Raw genomic sequence first — 24,676 nt, 5'->3', positions numbered from 1 at the left:
AACTTATGAACATTTGGAGTGAATTATGATAAAAAATTAAACTTCTGGAACGGAAATGTTTCTAGTATCCTGTGCAATTTCAGTCAAATTATAAAAGTGCACAAGAAGCAATGGAAAATACTTAAAGGAAGACAATTCGTAGAATATGCTTGTCTCTTGTGATTCTTTAGCTGAATGCAAATAGCTTTCATGCAAAATTTAAGGATTTCCTTCCTTTTTGTCTTATTTCTAGCTTCCTCATTTTTTTTAAATCCCTTCCCTATGTTGTATCATTATGCTAAGTTTTTATATCATTAAATTTCACATCTTCAGTAAAGTAATTATAACATAGCCAGTTTTTAGTGGCATAATCAATTCCCTTTCATTTTTAATCCAACTAAGAATGAACAGCTTCACTGTTATGTGCTCTAAATGTAGCTGCTTTGACAAATAATCAGTCAAAAAGCAAAATGGTCTCCTTTCCCAAGCGTTTGTTATCTTTGTAATGTGTGGAGATTGCACATTTCTACTTTCCCATTTCCTGTTAAAAATTTGTTGTAAACAGATTTAACTCTGAATAGATGCTAAATTTTGCTTGTTTTTAAATGCATCATTAAGTCAGAGTACACAGCAAACTGTGCTTTAACAGAAGCTTACTTTCAGATAGCAGCCTAACGACCATCACCATCCCATGTGGTAGCTCTGAAATTAAAAGTACTATCACCAGGAGCAAAGGTTGCTGTTCCCACCACCTGGTAATAAAAAATGATTTTCTTACAACATGGGGTGCAGGAGAAATCTTTGGGAGGATGGGAGGTGTGTAATCAAGCCTCATTACTATTCCACCTGCCTCCTGACAGCTGATTCAACCCCCTCATTCCCTGACCCGACCGCAGGCATCGTACACCCAATATACCGTTTCTTCTTCCTGTTTCTCTTGCTTCCCGCCACCCCGCCGAGAGCAGACCCCAAGCTGGCCAGATCCAGCAGGTGGAATTATCGGCACCTTTTCTTCAAACTGAACATGTCCCAGGACACCAGAGGCGGTTTTGTTCTCTAACACATTGCTTAATAACAAATGTCTTCACTTTCCACAGTATCTTTGCAGCGAAAGTGCTTGCCTGTAAGCTTTCTCTCAGTGGCTTCTTGGGTTGCAGAACAGCCCATACAGTTCCTCTGTACCTCTCTAGGAGAAACCCTCTCCTTCACCCCACAAGCGGCTTCCCCACAAGTCCACTTTCTGTTCCTCTTAAGAAAACCCTGGTTTCCTTCCCATCCTCTGCACTCCAGCACAATGCCTCAAAGCATCCCCCCACCCTCTGCACGCTTGCCACTCTCAAGGAGGAAATCATCTCCTCATCTTTCTAGACGGCTCTGGCCTGTGGAAGACAGCAGGAGCCAGAGCAAGGCAGAGAGGCAGCCTGCCTTCTTCCCTGATCCCTAGCTCTGGCCTTTCCAAAGAACACAGAGTACCTAGGCAAATAGGAACAAACATACAAATATCTTACACCCTCCATCCCCTCCCTGTCCACACATACCCTCTTCCCTGGTCTGAATGGTGCAGCTGGGCTTCTGGGCCAAGAGTTCGCTTCAGCTGTCTTTTTCTCTTGGCCCTCTCCGATGCAGAGCACGCTCACTCCTCCATTGCTTCCCCATAACCAGGAGTCCTCTCCTCCTGCAGGAACCAACTGTCCCTTGAAGCTCCTGCACATCTCCCAGCAGCATCTGCATTTCCCAGACCTCTGCTTTGCTGAGCCATTGCTGACTGGCCCAGCCTTGCCTGGCTCTGCCAGGAATGGTCAGCACTGCTGGCCCGATTCAAACTTTGGCCTTTCCCTTCAATGTCCTTTTGTCTGGACACCTCACACTGTATTTTTGTACCATCCTCTTACCAGCCTCAGTCTATGTTTCTCACTGCATGAGCCCCTGTTCCTCCCATTACTGAATATTATTTCCTCCTGTCTCCAGAACCTCGGTTCCATCACTAGCCTCTTCTGGTGGGCCACGGAACAACTGCAAGTCCTACATGTATATTCCTAACTATTGACTATAAAGGAGAATTATGTCAACTAGTTCTAAAAGTAGGTGGATGAATTTCATCTAGCTCTCTCGATCAAGAGACTGGATAAAAAGGCAGTATAATGGTTGCACTGTGTGCATCCTCCTGAAATAAGAGCAAATTTTTCCTCAGAGGAGCCAGAACCGCTAACCATATCCTTAAAATGCTTTAGATATTATTTAACAGATAGTGAATTAAGAGTTGTGCCCTGCAGAATGTCATAGAAGGGAGAAAGCTGGATATATCAGATAAGGACACAGCTGAGAAGAGACAGAATGAACCCTAGCTGTCCCTGTGTCCGGATACGGTGACGTCAGGACAACTTTATGCTTATGGAGCAGTTCAAACCTTTCCTATTGACCCCGGAAAATCTGGCTCTTGCCCATTGGAATCTGGCCTGAAGGCACTAGTTCATTTCACAAGTATCTATCTATTCTGTTTTTATTTATAGATCTTTTTTACATTTTTTTCCAAATTACTCTTCACTTCCTTTTTCAGTCTCCCAGTTTCAGAAACATAAATGACAAAATTAAACACTTCTAGTTCATAAACTTCTTTTTAGATCCCTGCTTTAGCCAAGGAACTGCAGCTAATAGTTTCTTTTCTGTTCCAAGTAACTGGTACTGATATTGGCAAATAGTTTCTCTGTAAATTGGTATTCTTTTGGAGGCGGAGGATGTTCCATTCTTCTTTGTACATCTGTCTGCCATGTCTGTGTCACTATCTGACATTACAGAAAGTTACAACGGTGAATTCTTCCACAGCTTTTCCTTCCCTACAGGCAGTTACTACTTCTTACATTGTAATAAGTTCAAGTTGAGAATCAATTACTTTTTCAGCCATGTTATAGTTATAATTTAGGGATATAATGAAAACAGTGTGAAAAGGCAGGACGTTCTCTCTAAAATACCACCTTAATATAGAGAAAGAAAGGGCAAGCAACTGAGAAAGTGGGTCTCCACATCTTGTCTATGTGGAGAGGCATTTCATAAATGCTGTTATGTTGCATGTAAGCCCAAATCCAGAATCTATGTGGAAGCTGGACAAATAGACAAATTGTGGTCCCCCAAACCTCTACAGCAGCTTAACCCTGAAGGTTCCTAGGCCTGGTAAAAAACTTGCTTTTGGCACTAAATTTCCCCCATATCTGTTTCTGGGTAGGTGTCCAAGCACCTCGATGAGCACCTATTTCATACCTCCATATAAGTAGTGTCTTTCAACTAGGTACTAGATCTGTCTCATCTGAGGAGCATTCTTGGAGCAGGTCTATTAGCTAGGATTTGATACGAAATACAGTGGCAGCCACAGCTTTCCTTCAGAAAACTAGCTGCAGGAGATGAATCTGGAATCAGAAACCTGAGAAGAAACATCAACTTTGAGAAGAAAAAGCATTGCACCGGTATGTACAAACCAAAGTTTCTTGTAAATTTCCTTTTCACTGATAGGGGATCAAGATGGAGGGAAATGCAGATCATAACCAGTATTTCTTAGAATGAGTTGGTTTTTTTTTTTCACTAAGCTGTTATTACTAACAGAATCAAGCTATTATAATAAATAGCAAATAACTATTCACAGAACACATTTACTTCTTCACTCGCAGAGTTCGCTCGCAGACAGTCACTCACAGCTACCTTGTTTGAGCAACATTTGGAAACCAATCCCAGCTGTTCACTCAGTTGCAGAGAGCCATACTGGCACTCCAGGGGATTCTCAGGAGATGTCTGGAAAGTCCCTCAGGGGGTCCTCTTCATTAAAGTCCCTCTTCATTATCAGATAGCAGCCCCTGCTGTCTTGGATGTGGTCCGTTATACAATCCTCTGCTGATGCTTGTGTGTGCTAGTAGCCTTGTACAGTCCCAGCAAACTCTTGGTTCAGTTCTCACAGACACAACAGTCTATAAAGCTTATCAGTCCTTGGAAACTTTCACAAACTAACTTCTCATTAGGCACCTTTCCTGTCTGTGGCCTACAGTTTTCTGGTAATCATTTCTCTATCTAAACCTATAGATCCTGTAGAACCAATTCATAGAGAAGGGTCCTTTATGGCAAGTGTTACAATGGTGGATTAATCTTTTTGATCTGCTCAGTGTTGTTAGGATCTCACCTGAAATACCTTATCCACTGGTGCATTGTACTGTCAGAAGGACCTACATACCACAGAGCAGGGTCTAGAAGGGAACAGCAAAAAGGATTAGAGATCTAGAAGACATAGCCAGTGAAGTAAAAAGGAAAGAACCAGTGTTGCTATCAGAAAATATGGAGAGGAGACGTGACAAGAGCTATCAAACATATAAGAATCTGTCTCAGAAACTGCTAGAGCAGTACAGCACATAAGTAGTCTTAAATTACAACACTTTCATTAGACATTTATTAGGGTAAACTTTCAAATGTCAGGGATAAAGAAGCAATGAGACACACTGTTTCATGGGATGGTAAAGACAAATCGCTACTGCCGTTTAAGAACATGCTAGAACAGGAAAAGTGAATGCTCATTTGTGTATAAAAATTTAAGAATCCCATCCCTCCTTCCTGTTATTTTTACTTTTATGATAAATTGTTCTGTTTAAGAAGACACACAAACATTTACTTAGAACCAGCCTTTTAATGGCCATTTAGTGAACCAATGTAGAATAAAAACTTATTTACATGTATTTCATACACACGCAAAACATTTTAATTTAAACACAATTAAAATATGTCAAAAGATTAAAATATCAAAAAATATCAAATTAAATAAGGACCTTTTCTAGACGAAGAGCTTTGAGTCATTTGATTGTTTACATTTGGCATAAAATACACTGGAAAAGTAAAAAAAAAATAACCTGTATGTGAGCTTACTTTTTAGGGTTTATGAGCCCAGAGAATATACCAGTAGACCAGTATGACATGCAATGCTATCAGCTCCATCATGATGGAAGTCTGGAATGGTACTCAAAGAATAAAACAGACTTGGTGGAAAAGACTTTCTAATGATAAGTTTCATTAGGCTTTGAAGAAATGGCTTAAAAAGGTATGAAATCTTCACTGGTATTGGAGATTTCAAGAATAAATTTTATGTAATTTTTTCTGGTATGAATTAAGTGTAATTCATACTGCCTATTCCCCGCCTTTTGCAGAATCCTTTGAGATCCCTATCCTATTATTTAAATGATAAAGTATTTCTATTCACAATACATTCCAACCTCTTATTACAGTTGATCTTTCAATGCTTATGTTACAGGATTACAGCAGAAGAAAAACAATTTACACTTTCCTTTCTACCAGTCATATACAGAGGAGGAAAATGTGTTAATTCAGATATTACAGGCAACATGTAGGATTTCTGTGGGTACCTCAGTAGCAAAAGGAAGATGTGGACCCACAGCACTGGAGCAGGCTGCCTGGCTGAGGCAGGGAGCTGTGGTCCTGCTTCGAGCAGAGACCTGTGCCAGGTGAGCTTGGAGGTCCCGTCCAACCTGTGCAATTCTGCCAGTCTGCGCTGGAGATCGGGGTGGCATTTTCAGGATACCTACAGATCTGGATATACTTTTTGGAGTGTGCTAAGGAGCATATTCTCACAGTTGCCTGTGATGAGCATGGTTCTTCTTGTGCCTAATAGTGATGCTGGACCCATGCAGAGACTGGAACCACTTGAGTGTTCACTTACACAGCGTAGCTCCAAGTCAATGTGTATGCTCAACAGTCCTCCCAGGTACTACAGCTTGTGAGCAGATCTCTGGACCTGCCTTGCAAGATTGCTTGTTCCTGCTAGTACAGAAAGCAAGAAGCATCCTGTGCAAGATGAACTAGAATTTCCATAGGAGAAAATTGCTTTGCCTTAAGAATTCTTGTATTCCAGAGCTTTAATTCCTTTCAAAATCAGGCCCAAGATTACCCTGCTTATTAAACTGTTGCCTGCTCATTTTGTTCAATATTGGTCACAAGACAATTTGATTCATGAGTTCCAGGGTCAGCATCACCACGGTATATGGCACTGTCAAAAGTGGCTGTAATTGCTTGTCGATCACGTCTTTTTTTATAGAAGAAATAGAACGTAAGGCCAGTTCCTGCTAGCAGAAGGAACATCAGTATAACAATCATCCCACCTAAACTATTTGCAGATGAAGCAGCAGCTTCATTTTTTGATGCTGTGAAAGACAAAACAGAACAATTACTAAAAATGGCTAGAGACTGCTATTGCATACAACATCTCCCTAAGTAAACCAAGTGAACTGTAAAAGTACTGAACAACCATAATAGCAGTTAAAATTGATGCATGTTCTGGATGGACAATGCAAAATTGGGCTCAAACTCTTCTATGTTCCTTTTAAAAGGAGCATTATATTGTACTACAGTATACCATTCATAAAGCAAAAAATAGTGCCAATAAGACATCCAGTTTGAGAGAAGAGCTCTCCTTTTAAACAGATTTAAAATAAAATAATCTGTGACAGTTAAATGGGTATTTAAATGAAACTTTTCTGGAAGCAATTTTACTTGCAAATAATAAATGCCTACAAACTTATTGAAATTTCTGTTTAATGGGCTTGTAAGAAACCAACTTACCTTTATTGACAGGTGAATCATGGGTTGGCTCAACTTCAATAACTTTAAAATTAAAAAATATATATATATTATACTCAATTTGCAAGCAACTATTCAAAGATTAAATAAATACTTCATACATAATTTGTACTTTGCATTTCTATCAAATTTAAAATAATCATAGTTTGGAAGGGACTTTAAAGATCTTCTACTCCCAGCCCCCATACCATTGGCAGGGACACCTTCCACTCAATCAGGTTGATCAAAGCCCCATCCAACCTGGCCTCGAACACTTCCAGGGAGGGGGCATCCACAACTTCTCTGGGCAACCTGTTCCGGTGCCTCACCATCCTCACAGTAAAGAGTTTATTCCTAATATCTAATCTAAATCTACCCACTTGCAGTTTAAAACCATTGTCCCTCATTCTCTCACTACACTCCCTGATAAAAAGCCCCTCCTCATCTTTCCTGTAGGCCCCCCATTAAGCACTGGAAGGCTGCTATAAGGTGTCCCCAGAGCCTTCTCTCTAGGCTAAACAACCCTCTCAGCCTGTCGTCATAGGGGAGGTGCTCCAGCCCCCTGATCATCTTCGTGGCCCTTCCCCAGACCCACTTGAGTAGGTCCATGTCTTTCTTGTGCTGGGGGCCCCAGAGCTGAACACAGTACGTGGACATGAAAAGTATACGAAAACATTTTCCCTGACAATTCAGGCTGAATCCATCAAATATTCTTGTTAAAAATATTTGTAAAAAAAAGCCCCAAACTGCTATCTCACTATTAATTGCTTTGAACAGTTTTTTTGGTAGGGGAGACAGATGTTAAAAGTTTTTACACTTCCACAGTGTGAGGCTTCACACTGAAGAACTCAATTTTTTGCACTTGCAAAAGTGAAAAGCACATGTGTACTTAACAGCATTTAAGCTGTATTTTTAGGCAAGTTCCTTTTGCTCCCTCCATTGCTTGGGGAGTATGATTCAGTTAATTGCTTGCAGGACTGGCTGGCTGGGCCCTACAAAGCTCATGGATGACTCCATTGCCAACCTGCCAACATGTGGAGATCCACAAGCAGGAAACTCAATTGATTCCACATTGCATCTATTATATTTGTGCAGTGGATCTGTTTGCCAATGGCAAATCTGGCCTATTTCATACTGTCTCCCAGTTGATGTGTGCAAATACAGCTGAATCCGTGTGTATATGGTGACTCACGCTAGCTGCATGTGTGCAGATTTACATCCTTCACGCTTTATACAACACTGCTGTGCACACAAGGGGGACTCGCCCCAGCCTGTGACACGTTCAGATTTCGTATGGGTTGACATCCAAAAAAACCACAGGGCCACAAGTAACCATTACAAATGAAATGTACTATGCTGTTTGGTTGTCTCGGCATGTCTCCCTATGCCTGTGTCAGCAGAGAAATGAACTGGGGCCCACTGCCCACCCTCACTTGACTCTTTCTGCTTGGTCATCCAGCAGATCCCAGCACACTCCACTGATACTGACCCCACCAGCAACACCTGGTGTTCTTTCTGCAGGAGCTAAGTGACTTTGCACTGCTGCCCCTCAGCTTAGCTACCAGAAGAGTGTCTGCCTTTCTTCTCAGCACTAGTTTAGTCATCTATTCATCATCTACTGCCCCTTACACTCTGACCATAATGATTATGAATTTTCTCCACAGTCTCAACGGGTAACATGTTCTCCCCTACCCCAGGATACAGCAAATGCCAAGAAATCAGTGTTTTCAAACTGAGAGGAGGAAACAGTGACCCAGGTCCTTCTCCAACATAATTCCTCATTGTCCTTAAGAGAAGTTACTCTTGGCTTTGATGGAGATACACATGCATCAGCATTAATGCATAAAGCGTACCCAGTGCATAAGGAGTTTGGCTTGATGTATATTAACCACTACTTCTAAAATAACCCAGTGCACAAAAATTTAGAACTTACTTTTTGGGATTTTGCAAATAAAATTCTGGTCAACGGAGCAGTAATAGTTCCTCCAGGTTCCACTTGAGACATCCATGTCAACACAGTGTTCATCAAAAATTACCGTAGGCTCTCCTTTCTCCCAGTTGACAAATTCTACAGCACTTCTGTCTGTCCATATCCATTCCCCTAAAATTAAAAGTATTACCTGAATGAATGAATGAATGAATTCACTTGAGTGAATGAAGTGGGGAATCATTTCTAGTCTACTGGGCACAATGATATCAGATATGGAATTTATTAGTTGATTAAATTAGCATCACAGAGGGCTCATTTCTCACTCTTTTGACAGCCAGTGGCATTCAGATGGGAGTGTACCAAATGTAAATGCTCACAGACAAAGTTAACTCCACTAGCCTTCAGGGCCATGACTGTCAGTGATGTAAGGAAGACATGCCCAGGCTACCCGAGGACTTTTAGCTGAAGCCTGTGCCCAGGACTCACCTGTGCCTGGGAGCCTTAAGAAAAGCAGAGCACCTGTGTGAGCCACACTCTGCAGTTTAATGATTCAGATTGCTCAGGAGATTTTCTTTACGTGTATATCCAAGATCAGTGAATAGATGCTTTATTAGAGCTGGATTAATCAATTATCTTTACAGACTGAATCAGCTTTCTTTAATAATAACTCCCTGCTCATCTCCTGCTGAGGCCCATCAAGTAGGAATAATTGCCATCTCTGCTCCCTCAAGGGTGTGCTTTCACGGCAGCATATCCTGATATAACTCGCAACTGCCTCAATGCCACCTCCTCCATCCCTGCGTCTGCAGCTGCACTTCCCTCTTGCCTCTGCTTGCACTGCATGTAGGAGTGTGGCAGTGTAGGAACAAATCACTGCTTTTGTACCGCTAGTTTTCAGCTAGAACAGATGAACCTGGCCCACCATGCAACAAGGTGCCTGCCATTGCTGCTGGTGAGAGACAGGGACTTGGCAAGCCATGGCCAAGACCACCCACTGCAGCCCAGTCTAGACTCGCTCTGGAGATGTACCCTCAAAGTCTGCCATGAAAAACAGGTTTCAGAATTACAATGACAGAGAAAACAGGATCAAATTTTCAGTTAAAAAAAAAAAAAAAGCTGAAATATTTTTGGATGAAAATAAAAAGTTCCACCAAAAAATTTATGAAAAAACCCTGAAATTTAGATTAAGAAATGTTGCTAGGGAGCTCATATAAGCTGCTATCCCCTGTGTTGTTTAGAAATAAATTTCAGTTTAAGGCTGTCTCAGCTTTTAATTACAAGACAACATTTTTCTTAAAAGACTAACACTTGTTAAATATCAAGCAATTTGAGTAAAAAAAAGCAACAGGAAACATTTTAATCAACTAACGCAGTGCTAAGCTAGAACCTTTTACAGACTGAAATATACTCTGATTACAGTAAAGATTCAAAAAGCAGAGACCCCTTGGTGCTTTATGTTTTAAGTATTTTAGCAGAAAAGCTATTAAACATTTAACAGTTGATATCTCTCTAATTATTTTTTTAATATGTAGTGTATTAGTATTAATATTTAGTATGTTAGTGTTATTTAGTATTTATTTTCATCTCAATATGCATTGTGAAATAATTACCATCGATATTTTTGAACAATCCTATCCAAAACTTTCTGAAGTCACTTGCAAGGGGAGACAAATAAAGTAAGAGAAAGTTCATTTCGGCTGAATCTTCTATGGAAACCAGAGAAGCACCTAAAAATATCAATTAAATATTATATATAATTTCAGCAAGATTTTCCATTAGAAATGAATTATCTCAGTAAACAATCATGACATGTTTCATGATCGGCTTTTTCATATAATAGAAAAGCTTGATAATAAATTTAAATTAGCTGTAGCTTATAATTGATATACATACACACACATCTATGTATGATCTCTTGGTTCTGGATTAAAAAAGCAAACACACAAACAACCTGTAAAATATCCTAATAAAAAAAGGCACTTACCCATTTGGATACACGTCATGGAAGCATCAGGCCAGCTTTCCTCAGAAGTGGTGTGAACATAGTAGCAATGGCCACGGAAGGGAATCCAAGATCTACCACGCTTCGGTTCAGGACACTTTCCAGGAAGCTGTGGTGGTTCACTAGGGATTAACTCTATTAAGACACACAGGTTTCAGTGGGGTCTTAAAAGCCAAGGGAAACATGTACTCCTGCACCACACATCAGCCTTAACAATTTGACAGTGATTCCAGGAAAAGCAATATCCCATAGACTTAACTAATGCTAAAAGATTGAACTATACACGGTAAACTAGTAATAAACTATACTGGTTGGAGCTGGTTCTCCAATCTGATAAAGAAAGCTTACACCAGTCTAAATGCAATCGTTTTCAGAAAGGCAACTTTTACTTAAAACCTATGAAACACAATGAGGAATGAGTCAGTATATATAAAGGATCTCGGCACCACCACTGCAAGCCAGTGGCTTGTGTCCAGCCAGTTTGTAGCAAGGTCAGTCAGAGAAGCTGTCTGTACCTGCCCTTGTACACACATCCTAAACTATGTAAAGGTAGAATTAGTAGCCTGTTGCATCACCTGATTAAAGCCAAAGCAGAACTCAAATGAATATAAATTTTCTGTGAAGTATGGTGCAGAGATCATAAATTTCATATGTAATTTAAAATACATTTGAAAATTATGTGCAATATTTGAGCTCTAAAGTATCTCAGCAGAAGCTTCCCAGGATCTTATACTTTTAACAAATATGAATTAATCATTTTGGTTGCTACACTGACAGAAGTTTCTTATCTCCCAATATTACAAAAGATACTTTTAAATGTAAAAATACATAATTAATATCTTTATAGTTAGGCTGAAGTTGATCAATTCTGCAGTTCTTGACAAACAAGGATGCAGAAAAGAACTATTGCACGTGGCATGAAATATTGCGGTTGTCTTTATGATGTGCATGTGTTGACTGGCCTGTGAAATGAAATGTCCGGAAATCACTCAAGACAGACTGGATCTGAGAGTTCTTCCTTAATAAAAGCAATAGTTTATGACAAGGCATACACCATCTATCAAAAGCTTTGCATATGTGGAAAAGCTAAATTCAAATAAAGACATTAATTTAAATTTCAGCCTCCTAAATCACATTTCTCCCATTCACATCTTACCATCAGATTGTTTACAGAGAGATAAAAATGTTTCGTTGCAAGATGCTGTCTTCCAAAACCCATCCAAATCTAAATAGACACAGGCTGTGTTCTTATTTGGTTCTCCACTGGCCCAGTTATGATACCTGCTCCTCCTTCTATCTGACCATATATAACGGCCACCAGACTAAAAGCAAATGACAACAAAGATTATGTCACATACAAGAATTAGATTGAAGGAACATTAAGATTGCACTTGAAGGTATGTAAAAATTAGGAAAAATCAGAATCATGGTTTCTTGCACAAAATTAATTTGTCCTCTGTCATGAATACATAACAGTCTGGTACAGACTTCCACTCTCCACAGCAGTTAGGGCAGTGGGCCTACAGATGTTTATTTAGTATGCAATCTATGTTATTCAATTCACACCATCCGTCTCATGCACTAAATGGGCAAAGGACCTTGCAGTAACAAATGTGAATATATAGCTGAAGATTTTATCAAAGGAGTCTATGTATACACACAGATCAAATAAAGATTGCAGAGAAACTATTATTAGCAATCCTCTAACACAGGCTTCTCTATATAGTTAGAAAGCAAACAGAAAAAGCAGAAGTTCCACTGGAGAGAGGAATACTGATGACGTTTTTCATGGGGCATGCACCACAGACCTCTGCCACCCATGCTAACAGAGCTTGTGATAGGTTTCTAGTTCTTGCAAGGACGAGCTCCTAGGAATGAGCTAAGCATGTATTTTTTCAGTGGATTTCCCCACTATTTGCAGAGGATGACCAACATTAGTCACATACATGGCTTCTGTCACCCTGTCCTGTGCAGCCTAGCCCCTTCTTCCTGCGATCTTTGGAGGCAGGCTCCCATCCAGTTCTTTGTGCCAGTTCCTTTCCTTTCCTTTTTCCTTTGAAGTCCTTGGCCACGTTTCATCCCAGATTCCTTTCTAATCCTGGTTTTCCAGTGCCTGCTCTCACTGAAGTTTGGCTCTGGTTCCTCTCACCTCGGCACCTGTGCCCTCTCAGTCCTGTGTCCCACCAAGCTCCAGTTCTACCTCTTTCCTCTTGATTTCGTCACAACTCTGGTTCCACAAATATCCAGCTACATCATCTTTTTTCATGTTCTTTTTACGTGCCTCTAATAGATGCTTACGCTTTCAGACCTTTCCACTCTTCGCTGATTGAGTTTGCTGGCAGTTTTTCAGAAAGCATTGGCTCCAGCTCCAAAAACCAGCCTAAGGTGTCCCCATTGCCAGAGGCCTGCTCCCGCCTCGACACTGCACCTTGCCATTTTCCCTACTGCCCAGCACAAGCTCTTGTAGTGCTAGGCTGTGAGTTAAAACAAAACTTAAAATAACCTCATGAAGAAAGAACTATTTTTAACCAAGGTTGTTTCAGTGGTGTGCTTCACAATGTGTCTTCAGAAATGGCAATGCTCCCCGACATGAGCTTGTGGTAGACTGCGGCGTAGGAAGTGGGAACTCCATAGCCACTTTTACCGCTGAATCCACTGTCTACTGCAGCTACATCCTTGGTGGCCTTTGAAATGCAGGCTGTGGCAGTTCTCACTTACATTATGGCCGAACATTTAGATGTGTAAAACCCCTGAAGTGGAGGGAAGTCAGGTATTTCAGCAAGGTTTTGATGCCTGCCACACGTTCACGGAACTGACTGATAGCACTCACATGGGAGCACACAGTGCCCACATCAGTGGATACTGTCAACATCCGAGCAAGAAATATGGCTGATCTATGCTGATCTAGAGTAGCAGTATCATTGTCACAAGCATTTGAGGGACTCACCGTGTTACTGTTAAGACCAATCCATGCAGGCTCCCCGTGCTTTACTATTTGTAACCACAGGTAAGATTCAGCATAGGGATCCAAAACGCTGGCGAGTTCTGCAAACTGGTCTCTGCAGTTCTTCTGTGCTTCTTCCCATCTCATTTTGTAGTTGATGACTGCATAGCGGTCATCACCATAATTGTTAAAGCCAAACATTGGAACTATGGGTTGAGAGTTTTGCAGTTTGGGGTCTGTAACGAGCAAACAAACAAAAAGAAAAATCATACGCTTTATATTGGCTAGACATATAACACCGAGAGAAAATCTCGTGTACTGGAGTAGCCACGTAATTAAGAGAGGTTGGAATAACAAATTAAGATGTGTCCCAGCTGTCACTGTAGTGATGAAAGCCCTGTTTTCATGTTCTGTGACAAAATTTTCTAATTCTTGTCAGAATGATCTTTTAACATAAATATCTGTATCACCTCCAGAAACAGGCCTTGTAAGCTCTAGACCTTCCCAAAGCATACTGTAATGATGCAGGGCATTAAAGGGAATGATTCCTCCACTTTTTCCATGATATATTAGCATTTGTTGTATTTCTGACAAGGAACAGGGTACGGTAAGCACACCATGAGCAAGCAGAGGGATATAACTGCTGATGATGAAATTGCGTGAGTAAGACTGTAAAGGAAATCAAGCAGGGGAGCTTTTCAAAATAAAGAAGTTTCAGTGCTTTTAAGTATAACAGCAGAATTTCAGTTTTGAAGAATTTACCCATATAAAGACAAAGTACTGTTCTCTCTCTCTCTCTCCCACCTGATCACCAAAAATAGTAAAATACATTATGATCCATAGGTTTGGTTTGTTTGGGTTTTTTTATTTAGTGGTCTAGTCCTTAAAATAGAAAAGGTTAAGAGTTTTTCTGCAAAAAATAAAATGTGTGCTCGTTTTATTAAAATGGTCCATAGTGCATGTGATACTGTCAGAATAATTTCAGTTAAAATAGGGTTGAATATGGCAAAGTCACTTTTAACACCAGTTTGACATAACCACAATAAATCAGCTGTACTAGAAAGTGATGAAAGAAAACTCACCAGAATTTTTCTGGCATATGTAGCTTTTGCTTGTTTTACATTCTTCATCTTTCCATTTCCCTGCCTGTTCAATAGGGTTCTTCATCATAAAGACACAGTCATCCTTCAAGGGAAATGAGATTAACAAGAAAAAAGTGTATAGATAGGAAACATTCTTACTCCTGCTGGATATACAGACTCACCTGTCACATGCAAGCGCACATAGATGAATAATGTGAAGGTCATATACATGAACTCATACAAGGAATGGTCAGGAGCAGTAATATGACAATAAACATTTACAACTCAGCCCTAGGAAAGTTTGTACTTGGATGATGGAGAGAGTTGCAAAGCACAGCACAGAGGCAGGAAGAAGTGTCTGGGGCTATCTGTATGTATATAAACTCTATGTGTGCACGTGAGGGGGGGGGGTGTGTGTGTGCAGGTAGACGTGTGTGCTAGGTCTCGCCCACGGGACATTTCAGCTTTGTTGCTGTTTTCCTGGAGGTTATGGGGAAACTCTCCTCAGCACTGAAGCTTGCCTGGAGAGCTGAAATCCTCTTCCTGCCCCGATCCAGCACTAGGATCCAAAGCTGTCACCACAGTGCAGTAACGTAGAGGTAGTGATCAGAAACAACCTTTTGTGGGGGACACCTCCCAAACCCTTTCCACTGCAACGTGGGCTCTTTACCTTCCTCCTTTTCCTCCCACAGCATGAGGAGCTGCTGCTTGGCTTTCTGCAGCAGGAGGCAGCAGCTCTCCCCGCCTCATATCAGCCTAACCTCATGCTACCTCTGAACCCCCTCAGGGACAGTAGCCCAGATCTTGGCCGCAAGTGAAGGAAGGTGTATGTGGAGCAACTTGTGTAGGGAAATCGCCATAGCCTTCTACAGAAAGCATGCACATGTGTGAGATGGGGAAGTCCTGGAGATCCCAAAACCCAGCTCTAGGCTGGATGGCAGCAGAACTTTTTCCTGGGTTAGCTGGACCCAAAGCAATTCTGTTATGAAAAAGAGAGAAACTTGATAAAGCTAGCACAGGAGTACAGACATAGTACGATCAAGCACAGTATTCTACATTAGCCATTTTTCAATTATTGAATAACACTCAGTTTTGTCTTGCAATTAAACACACAATGGTATAGCAGTGCTGAAAGTTTCAAAGCATGCAGAAGAGATCTTTCAGAAGGAAGATTTGTTAGAAAGTATAGAGGGAGAAGATAAGAATGAGAAAGGAAGATCCAGAGTCTCCTTCTTTTGAAGACTTTGTTCAACGCATTTATCTTAATAATCTCACTGCCAAGAAATGTAAATATACACAGTTATCTGAGTATTTTCATCAAGTCTGAATAACATTCACTGTATCCCAAAATTATAGTTACTGCTATGCTATGGTTTATTTGAGTCTCCTGATCTGTCACAGTGAAGTGAGGGAAATGTTCACTTGTGTGAGTTTTGCATAATGTTTCCAAACATCTGTATGTTTTTTTCTGTCATGAAAAAATTCATGACAAAACACAGAAGTTGAAAAAAATGTGTGAAGGTAGATCTCCCACATGATTACCCTGCTTTCAAAAGCAAAAAAATCACTAAAAATCTTCATAAAGGAAACTTTACAGAAAATACAGTTGTATACATACATTCATCTACCAAAGTCATAATCTTTGGGTGATAGCCAGAAATTAATGTTTACCTTACTATAATAACTTCGGGAACCTTTTGCCCAATTTGTGTAGTAAACTGGGCTTCCATCTGTCCATAAGTATGTGTGCTCCTGATTTATGTCATTCAGTCCAATCCAAGCATCAGTTGCAGCATTTTTTAAGAGAGACATGAGAAAAGCTGAAGGAAAAAGGAAAAATTTTACACGCAGGAAAACTGAATGCACCTTTCCCAACACTGCAGCCTCTAGAGTGCCTGGGACCAGGATGATGAGTTTTGGTTTTCTCTTTTTTAATAAGGTGGTAATCTTATGATAAAAATAAAAAGAATGGATAGTCATCTAATGTTAAAGTCTGAAAAAGTAGTTACAAACTCAAAGATGGGCAAATTTTGATACATAAACTTGTTTTCAACATTTTTAAGGAATTTGTGTGTACAATCTTCTGTGTTGTTGATCATCTGAGGAAGCAGAGAAAATGTTTTAATGGTATTACAGAAATTAACATGAGTACTCTACACCTTGGCACATAGAAAATGAGTGTGCACACTGTGCATTCCACTTTCTTCTTTGGTAACTTCTTTGTTAACCAGACTTAATAACCTGGTTTCTAAACGGGCATAACACAAACAAAACTACTTATTAATGAAGTATATATACTGAGACCTCAGCTTTTTGGAAGCTTAGCTTCCCTTAGCTCCTGCCTAGACTGACTTTCCACTAAAAGACTATCGTTTGACTGTCCTTGCTCTGCTATAGAAAAAAACATAAACATCAAGCAGTGACGGAATGAGCTAGGAGATGGTCCATGTGCAGCCCTCGGGACCGTTACATTTTCTGAGCAAACATAAGGCCTCACTAAAAAACCTGCAACATTCTGAGCAGCAAGACCGGCAGGCTGAGGTCCAGCAGAGCAAGGGCAACAGAGGGAAGTTGGAACTCCAGCATTGGAGCCTTCTGCTGCCTGAGGATACATCCTCCACTGACACCCACAGCATTTGGCTCAGCAGCTAGGTGCACGGTGATTTGTTTTGGATGTTACTCCCTTTGTGTGCTATTTTTACCTGTACACTTAAAAAAATCAAAATATAGACATTTTATATTTGACAAGACCCTAATACAAAATCTTAATATTTGAACAGAATGAATTCCTTTGTACGTCTTATATTAGCCCCAGAGCTATGGTTTTAAAAGTTAATCAAGACACTAAAACCTATGCAAGCATTTTTCAGAAGGTGCAATTTCTCATTCAACATAACTTGATATTAATATTGCATAAATAATAGCATGTATTGAGAAGCTATAACATCTGTTTTAATCTGTTTATTGGGAATTACTCGATGTCTCATCCAGTATCAAAACATTAGTACTTTATACCTTGCGTTTCCTTTTTTGATATAGTAGCCAGGTTTCCTCCAAAATCAATACAATTGTTCCGTGCAGCATGCCATGTCAATGTATCGTTTTCATTAAGGCCAAATACTTTGAAACACTGAAAAAGAGAAGTGTGCCAAAGTGGTAACTGAATGGCATTTGAATTTCCAATGAAAGCATCTCTGTTTGTAACAAACAAGATAAGCTGGATATTTTAAGCAAAAAGGGAGATTAGCTGATTTAACAGTCCTTTCTAGCTTGTCTTCAGGTCTGTCTTTATGAAAGAGAAGATCTATACTAGAAAACTAGCATAAACTTCAATATTTTAGCATACACTTAGAATAAGGAATATGTCAGTCTAATGATTTCAGTAGAAATTATGTTAAAGCTTCTGAGCATACTTCTGAGGTGTGACTTTGTGGGAGGAATGCCTAAGAAACCCTCAGAAAACAAACAAGGATAAGACATGTTATTGAAGCTAAACATCTCAACTTCTGTTGCCCTGTTTGTCATACCAGGTTTGGTTCTCACAGGATAATCACAGAAAGAGAATGATTCTGACATTACAAAGAAAACCGTGAATTTACCATTTCTTGTAATATGATCTATGAAATTTAACCAAGATGTCATTAGACAGCTTTGCCAGAGTCAAGCAACTTAAATGTGCTAATTAAAGCATGCAACTGAAAACTTAGTCAGGCAATTTGGGGAAAAAGTTGGGCAAAAGGGAGGTAGCTCCATGACAGTCAGAAGTGGTGTCTAAACACTTAGCGCAGAGTCAAGGATCGAACCTCTGGAAACTCCTTTTCTAGGAAGTGAGGAAGAAAGAGACATTTTTAACTTGAGAGAGCACTATGAAATGGAAAAAACTCTGAGTTTGTGACTCTTTTCCCCAGGGCTGACAGAGGGAAGGAAAGAGGAGACAGCAGCCAGTGTGCCTCAAAGGAGCTCTATCAAACCAAAATCATATTTTGGCTTAGCCAGAAGAAAGAGAGTGGGAGCTAGATGAGGCAATGTAATCAAGGATTATCTTCATTGCTAGGTGTGTTCTCAACAGTGTACACTGTTATTTTTTAGCTTTTATCACTTCATTGCTGACAATCTATGGAATTTAAATACATACACTCTCTTATCCTGAAATTTTGTGTTTTCAGAAGGCTAAGAGTAATCTTACATAATAAAGCATGGTGAGGCTTATAACTGAATTACTTAAAAACCTTAACAGGTATTTGATTATATAAAAAAACTGATAAATTTGCTCAGGGGAAGGTGCTTTAGTGGCTTAAGAGCCAGTGCATAGTAGGCAAGGGACGAATTGTCCAGGCAACCTGTGACGGCCAGATAAGCTCAGCATAGTAAATGAGAACATACAACAACTCCACACAAGAAGAGTTGCTCAGCCATCCTTGGCAACACTAAAGACTAGCAAAAATACAAGACAAAGCTTTCTTCTTCTATGTCTCATGACCCCTCTCATAACTGCTGTGATCTCAATAGAGGCTATAATTCCTATTTCAGGAATCATATCTTTAGAGTCTTTAAATATACACAATCAGAACATATTTTGTGATAACCAAAAACCCTGCTACAACTGAAGAACTGAACCAAAGATGGTTATTATTCTGCTCTTCTTAAGATACAATATACTGACATTTCATACTGCACCTTGTTATCAATGAGGAGCCAGTCTTCTGGACACCCGCCCTTTGGTGGTGGTGAAGTGGGAGCAACAGTTGGACGAACAGTATTGTTAAGCCTTTCACAGATGAATAACTCAACGCTGCCACAGTTGAGATCATTCCATGTACCTGAAAGCAAATTAGAATAAAAGAAAAACTAAATGCAACTGAGACTGGGATAAAAAGTGTCCTTTCCTAAAGCAAAGCTACCACAGAAAGTAGAACTAGTAACCATTTTTGTATTTATCTCCCCCAGAAATAATGAATATTTTTTATGTATGTTCCTTAGAAATATTCAGGTCTCTAGCAAAATTCAGAATACAAATATTTTGTCTGAGAACAGAAATATTTCAATATTGAAAACCCATAGCATTGCCAAAGGGGAGTTTTAATTCAAATGCTTAATTCACCTCTCTAAGATCACTCTGTCTGTATAAGGTGCTTGGTCCTTGTTACCTTGTTACCTTATTACCTGAGTCATATAGCCTTTTGGGTATCATCCTTTCTCCCTATAGGAGTGTGGTGTAAGAATATAACATTATCACCATCCCGATATTACAGATCAGGAATGAGTAAGAAAGTGGCATTCATTTCATTAGCTGCAGTCAGTTACAAGGTAACTATCTACAGCAGAGCTAATCACATGTTTAATGGAGATATGGTCATTTTAATTTAGTGAAGTTAAGGACATAATTCATCTTATCTTAAAGAAGCTCTCCAAAACAGAACATAGTATTTACTCCCCAAAAGTGTTCACTTCCTCCCACTGACCTCTAACAGAGCCTAGGAAGATTACCTCAGCTATAGATTTTGAGACTAAATATGTTTAAAGTAGAAGAGATTAACTGCTCCAGAGGAGACTAAGTGCTTGGCTAGTGTAGGCACAGTTATTTCCAACTCTCTGTATTAAAGGATATTTGTATTTATTTTAATTAAAATAGTGTATTGCATTGTTTAGTAAGAATCAAAGCCATGCCCAAGCCCCAGATTTTTAGGAACTGCACAAGTGATAACAGAAAGCTGATGTCCTCGAGAGGCAGTCATAAAATGGACAGAGGTTAGAGGAAAAACAATACTGACTCTGTCTGCAGATGGTCTGATACTTAACTGACCTGTTCACATATTGAAATTTTCTGACAAAGCTAGGAATCAAATTGCAGATGTAATCCAATGTGGTAGCTAAGTAGAGTTGAATTTTTAAAAAGTGCATAAATGGAAGAAGACAACATGATTTATTTTCCTATTCTTTTTAAACACTCTATCAAACATCAGCCTGCTCAGTATTATAACTTACCCACCCTTGTACATGCAGCCCTCCCAAGGCTGTGCCACACCATGCAGACTGAATGTTGTTACAGCACCCACCTGTTTGGGTATACATGACCACACAGTTTTCATCATTATTTGCAAAATTGGGTTCATTTGGAGCCCAGGCAACATAGTTCACTGGAGTTCCGTCCATCCATCTGAAAGAAGTCGTTTGGGGGAATAATAATTCTCAGTTGAATTAGTTAATATTTCTTTGTAAAGGACCTATTAGAATTTCCTATGTCCTAGCTTACAAAAACATGTTCTCTGGTGAAAGAAAAACAAGACCTTCCACTTGGAATTAGTAAAAAATATCTTTATGTCAACTGCCTACTCTGTTGACCTGGGCCAGGTCTGAACTAATCATCTCAACTGGTGGTCCCAGCCTTTCTTGGTCTCTGAGCATTGATAGCCTACAAGAAACACCAGTGTAGCACTGGACCTGGCTTTCGCTGGAGCACAGAAACAGAAATCTGAGCCTAGTTTAGTAATTTCTTGGGTCCAAAAGCAATAATATAACATCTCATAGGGTAAGAGAGAGCCTTAAACGACCTACTGGGGACCACTGGGAACCATTTTGTTAAAAAAAAAAAAAAAAAGAAAAAAAAAAGAAAACTTCAATATTATACAGCTAGTACTTTCAGTTGTGCAACAATCATTTGCTAATTTGGTGATTCACAAGTTTATTCTCAAAAAGTAGACAAGAAAAAAGTGAAAAAGCCTCAGTGTGCTGGAAGGAGGAGAGTCAAGTGAGGAATCTGCCAAGAGTGAGAGCCTTCGGACAACATCAGCTCCAGGGCAATTTAGCGTTTTGGAGACTAAGCAACTGTATGTGTGTTTTTGCAAGTAAACTACAAATAAGAAATTCAACTAGCATGCCTAGCTGCTCCCACTTGCAAATCTTCCTGACCTAAATAGGAAAAAACAGTACATAATAAACTGGGAGGAATAGTATAAAGACAAATAGTGGCACCATCATCCAACAGGGAGGAGGATGAAACTAGTGAGGGAGCAAGGGAGAACTGGACAAACAGTGTTTTCTGAGCAGTGGATGTGATGTAGAAAGCAGGAGCTCCAGGAGGTGAGACCATCCAGTCTCTGTAGCTTATGGCCAAGAAAGACATCTTGAGGCAGCAGAAGAAAGACTGAAATGAAGAGACTGAGATTCATCTGACCAAGCTTCAAATCGCAGAAGGCAGCATTAGAAAAAGAGGCAGGGAATGGGGATAGGGGTGGGGATGGGGAGGGGAGAAGAGTGCCACAGGAGAAATACGTCCATAACTCATCTAAGGTGCCGGGGAACGTTTAGGACATTCCCAGGGCACTTTGTTTCTGAAGACATTTGTAGAAGAATAATGACTCCATATAGCCTGAAGCTCTCCTGCCCTGGGCTCTGACAGTACAACCATCTGGAAATTACCTTCCAGACAAGGGCTCTCCAGTATTGATATTTCACCTCTGAAAACACCATGATGCCTCTCACTGCTGGTTTTGAGGGTTCTTTTGCTCTGATCACTTGAATATTCAGTAACATCTGCAAGTACCATCTGAAGCATCCTAGAGACCCCCAACCAATTTTATCTTTCATCTAACAAGGAAAAGGGGATGACACTGCACTGACTGTAAGTGAACATCTCAGCCTCACAATACAAAAGCAGAGTATAGAACCAAAAGAAGGGGGAACAAATAGTGCAAATATTATGGGAGAAGTGCTCCCCTAAGGAGCAGAATCGTATTTCAAAACTTTATGTCAAGAAATGGCTGTAGACAGATTTTGTCAGTCATTGAACTTCAACAGTCTCTTACAGACAATCATGCCAAATATTCACATTATGAGTCTGACAAACTTAGTTTGTTTTTACTTACCGGAATGTCTTGTCAAGGCTCACACTTAAGCCAATATAAAAGCTATTTCCCCAGTCTTTATAGAAAGTCTAAAATACAAAAAATAAGAATTTTAATGAGCTGTAAGAAAACAGCTTTCAAATAAAATAAGCAAGCTCTCAAAAACCACTTTAGTTTCAGTTGTACAATTGCATAGTATGCAACGTGCAGGGAGTTGCTGGGATTATGTTCCTGAACTGCAAAATGCAAAATTTTTCTCCACTTCCCAGTATTTAAATTAAAAAAAAAAAAAAAGAAAGCAGAATGGGATGAAAAAGAAATGGAGCAAAAAGCTATGTTAAGAAGATAAGAACAACTTCTTAAGCAGGCTATAAAACAAAGCAATATTTTTAAGAGTTTTAGGAAAGCATAGTGAGCATTTGCCAAAAGGCTACAAGTAAATGGTAGGGTTTAGTACTTAGTCATGTGGAGGAAAGGATAGAATCATATTTGTTTTTAATAGTATGAAACTATTTCCAAAATAGTATATCATCATCAGGTTATTCTCTTCCTATTAGAAAATATTCTGGCTTAAACCTTTTACTGAAAATCTGAAATCTATTTTGACAAAAAAAGGGAAAAAGCTTTTCTTGAATTCTGTGAAGAGCATAAGTTAGAAAACAAAACACACCCAGTAACTGTAGCTTTCAGCTAAACAGAGCAAGGGTTTTGAAAGTTGCACCCTGAGAGTGTTTTTGAAAGCTGAGGATTTGTCTACATGTAGCAATTTATCAAAATAATGATTAAGGGAAAGCTCCAAAGTAGATAAGCCCATGAAAGGTGGCACTGATTTTTTTTTATGATGGGGACTACTTTCTAGTATTTCATAAGCCAGCTGAAAAAGATGCCTCAGTGCAGGACAAAATGGTGCATTTTTGAAGTAAAACATGTTTCTTACATATTTCCAAACAAAATTTTTTTCACTTTCACTCTCAATGACAGCAAGATCACCACCATTCTTCTTGCAAAAGTCCCTGGCTTTTTCCATAGGCATTGGTTCCTTGCTGAAGTAGTATTCCTTGTGATTATGTATTATCCAGTCATCTTCACTAACAATATATTCATAATCTGCAAGGTAAAATATTAAGCAGTCTGTAATAGAAATTACCATCATTATATGTTAATTTATTTCTGTTATTGGAAGTACAAGACTTACTGAATGTGGAAGTAGGCTCTGGTTTCAGTGGTGCTCCTGCAATGTAAATCAATATCTGAGTATATTATGTTTCTCAGACACCCCTCAATTAAATATATTTATACAGTTGTTAGCATTTTAATTGTAAGGGATAAAATGAGTCTTAAGGGTTACTCAGTATGCTTATTTTTGTCACAGAATTTCTCAGAATATCTGAAAAATGGTGTTACACTCAACAAAATACCATGTTAGAGCTAATCACAAGTTAAGTTTACAGAAACTATGTGTAACTTTATGCTGCTGGATTTCACTTAAAAGCTATTAAGTTTTTCATTGTGCAGCTGGGTCTAATACATGCAGATAGTATGATCGGACCTGGAAAGGATGTTCTTATCTGTCTCTAAAAGTTGATCAAGGAAGAAAGTCATCCCACCTTTTTTTATTTGGCAAACATAGTCCAGCATATGTTCACAAAATAAATCATTCCAGTTCATATTATTGTAGCCATTAAACACGCCACATTTTTCATTTCCATCATAATTATTCGGTTCTCCATGCGCCCATTTTTCAAAATTTACCTATAGTAGAAACACAGCTTTGTTACTATTTTCCTTTTGAAGTGAAAAAATTGTCTTATATCATCCTGTTAAAGAAGAATGTACTTCATTTGATTTCATGGTCTCTCTTGTGCTTTGGTACCAGACCTTGTAAGGAGGACATGACCCTTGCATAGCATAACGGTTTGTCTGTGTATTTGTAAGTCATGTTAGTAAGCCAAGAAGTTGTTGCCCTCTTTGTTATCAGGAGAGATTAAGTTGTCCTGTCAAGCTCTAGAAAAAAAGTATCTAAGTACCTTCCTCTGACCCCTGGGTTGGCGATACTGCTCTGATGTTTCAGACAATCCATCAGTTTTGCCATATGGACTTGGGCCTTGCAGACCTTGATCTACTTAAGATGGTGAGGGCAACAAAGCCTAGCTTGTGCAGACATACAAAATTATTTCTAACAGTAAATGACAAATGGGAATATAGAGATTAGTACAACCAGATTTGCTTAAATCAAGAGAGATATTCCACTACCTTTGGTGTTATTTCTTTACTCTAAATATCATATTGTTATCT

The 24,676-nt window shown here is 39.4% G+C and overlaps 1 protein-coding gene across 1 annotated transcript in view; it reads right to left on the bottom strand.

Moving 5' to 3' along the window:
- Positions 1 to 5,919: 5,919 nt before the first annotated feature.
- The window catches only part of LOC309598899 (macrophage mannose receptor 1-like), a gene marked incomplete at its 3' end in the record, with an annotated part of 32,099 nt that continues 13,342 nt past the window's right edge, over positions 5,920 to 24,676 (bottom strand). The window contains exons 15-30 of the mRNA XM_082329926.1: positions 23,989 to 24,133; positions 23,577 to 23,612; positions 23,319 to 23,488; positions 22,403 to 22,470; positions 20,594 to 20,694; positions 19,215 to 19,357; positions 17,553 to 17,667; positions 16,209 to 16,357; positions 14,538 to 14,640; positions 13,459 to 13,691; positions 11,668 to 11,833; positions 10,494 to 10,646; positions 10,120 to 10,236; positions 8,513 to 8,680; positions 6,583 to 6,624; positions 5,920 to 6,164 (exon numbers count right to left, since the gene is read on the bottom strand). Coding sequence (XP_082186052.1) covers positions 5,920 to 6,164; positions 6,583 to 6,624; positions 8,513 to 8,680; positions 10,120 to 10,236; positions 10,494 to 10,646; positions 11,668 to 11,833; positions 13,459 to 13,691; positions 14,538 to 14,640; positions 16,209 to 16,357; positions 17,553 to 17,667; positions 19,215 to 19,357; positions 20,594 to 20,694; positions 22,403 to 22,470; positions 23,319 to 23,488; positions 23,577 to 23,612; positions 23,989 to 24,133 — 2,154 coding nt within the window. The remainder of the gene's footprint in view (positions 6,165 to 6,582; positions 6,625 to 8,512; positions 8,681 to 10,119; positions 10,237 to 10,493; positions 10,647 to 11,667; positions 11,834 to 13,458; positions 13,692 to 14,537; positions 14,641 to 16,208; positions 16,358 to 17,552; positions 17,668 to 19,214; positions 19,358 to 20,593; positions 20,695 to 22,402; positions 22,471 to 23,318; positions 23,489 to 23,576; positions 23,613 to 23,988; positions 24,134 to 24,676) is intronic.

This window comes from Platalea leucorodia (genome assembly GCF_965183815.1).
Source record: "Platalea leucorodia genome assembly, chromosome: 1".
NCBI lineage: Eukaryota > Metazoa > Chordata > Aves > Pelecaniformes > Threskiornithidae > Platalea > Platalea leucorodia.
The sequence above is the reverse complement of the archived record's forward strand: the minus strand, read 5'-3'. Positions and strand labels throughout refer to the sequence as shown.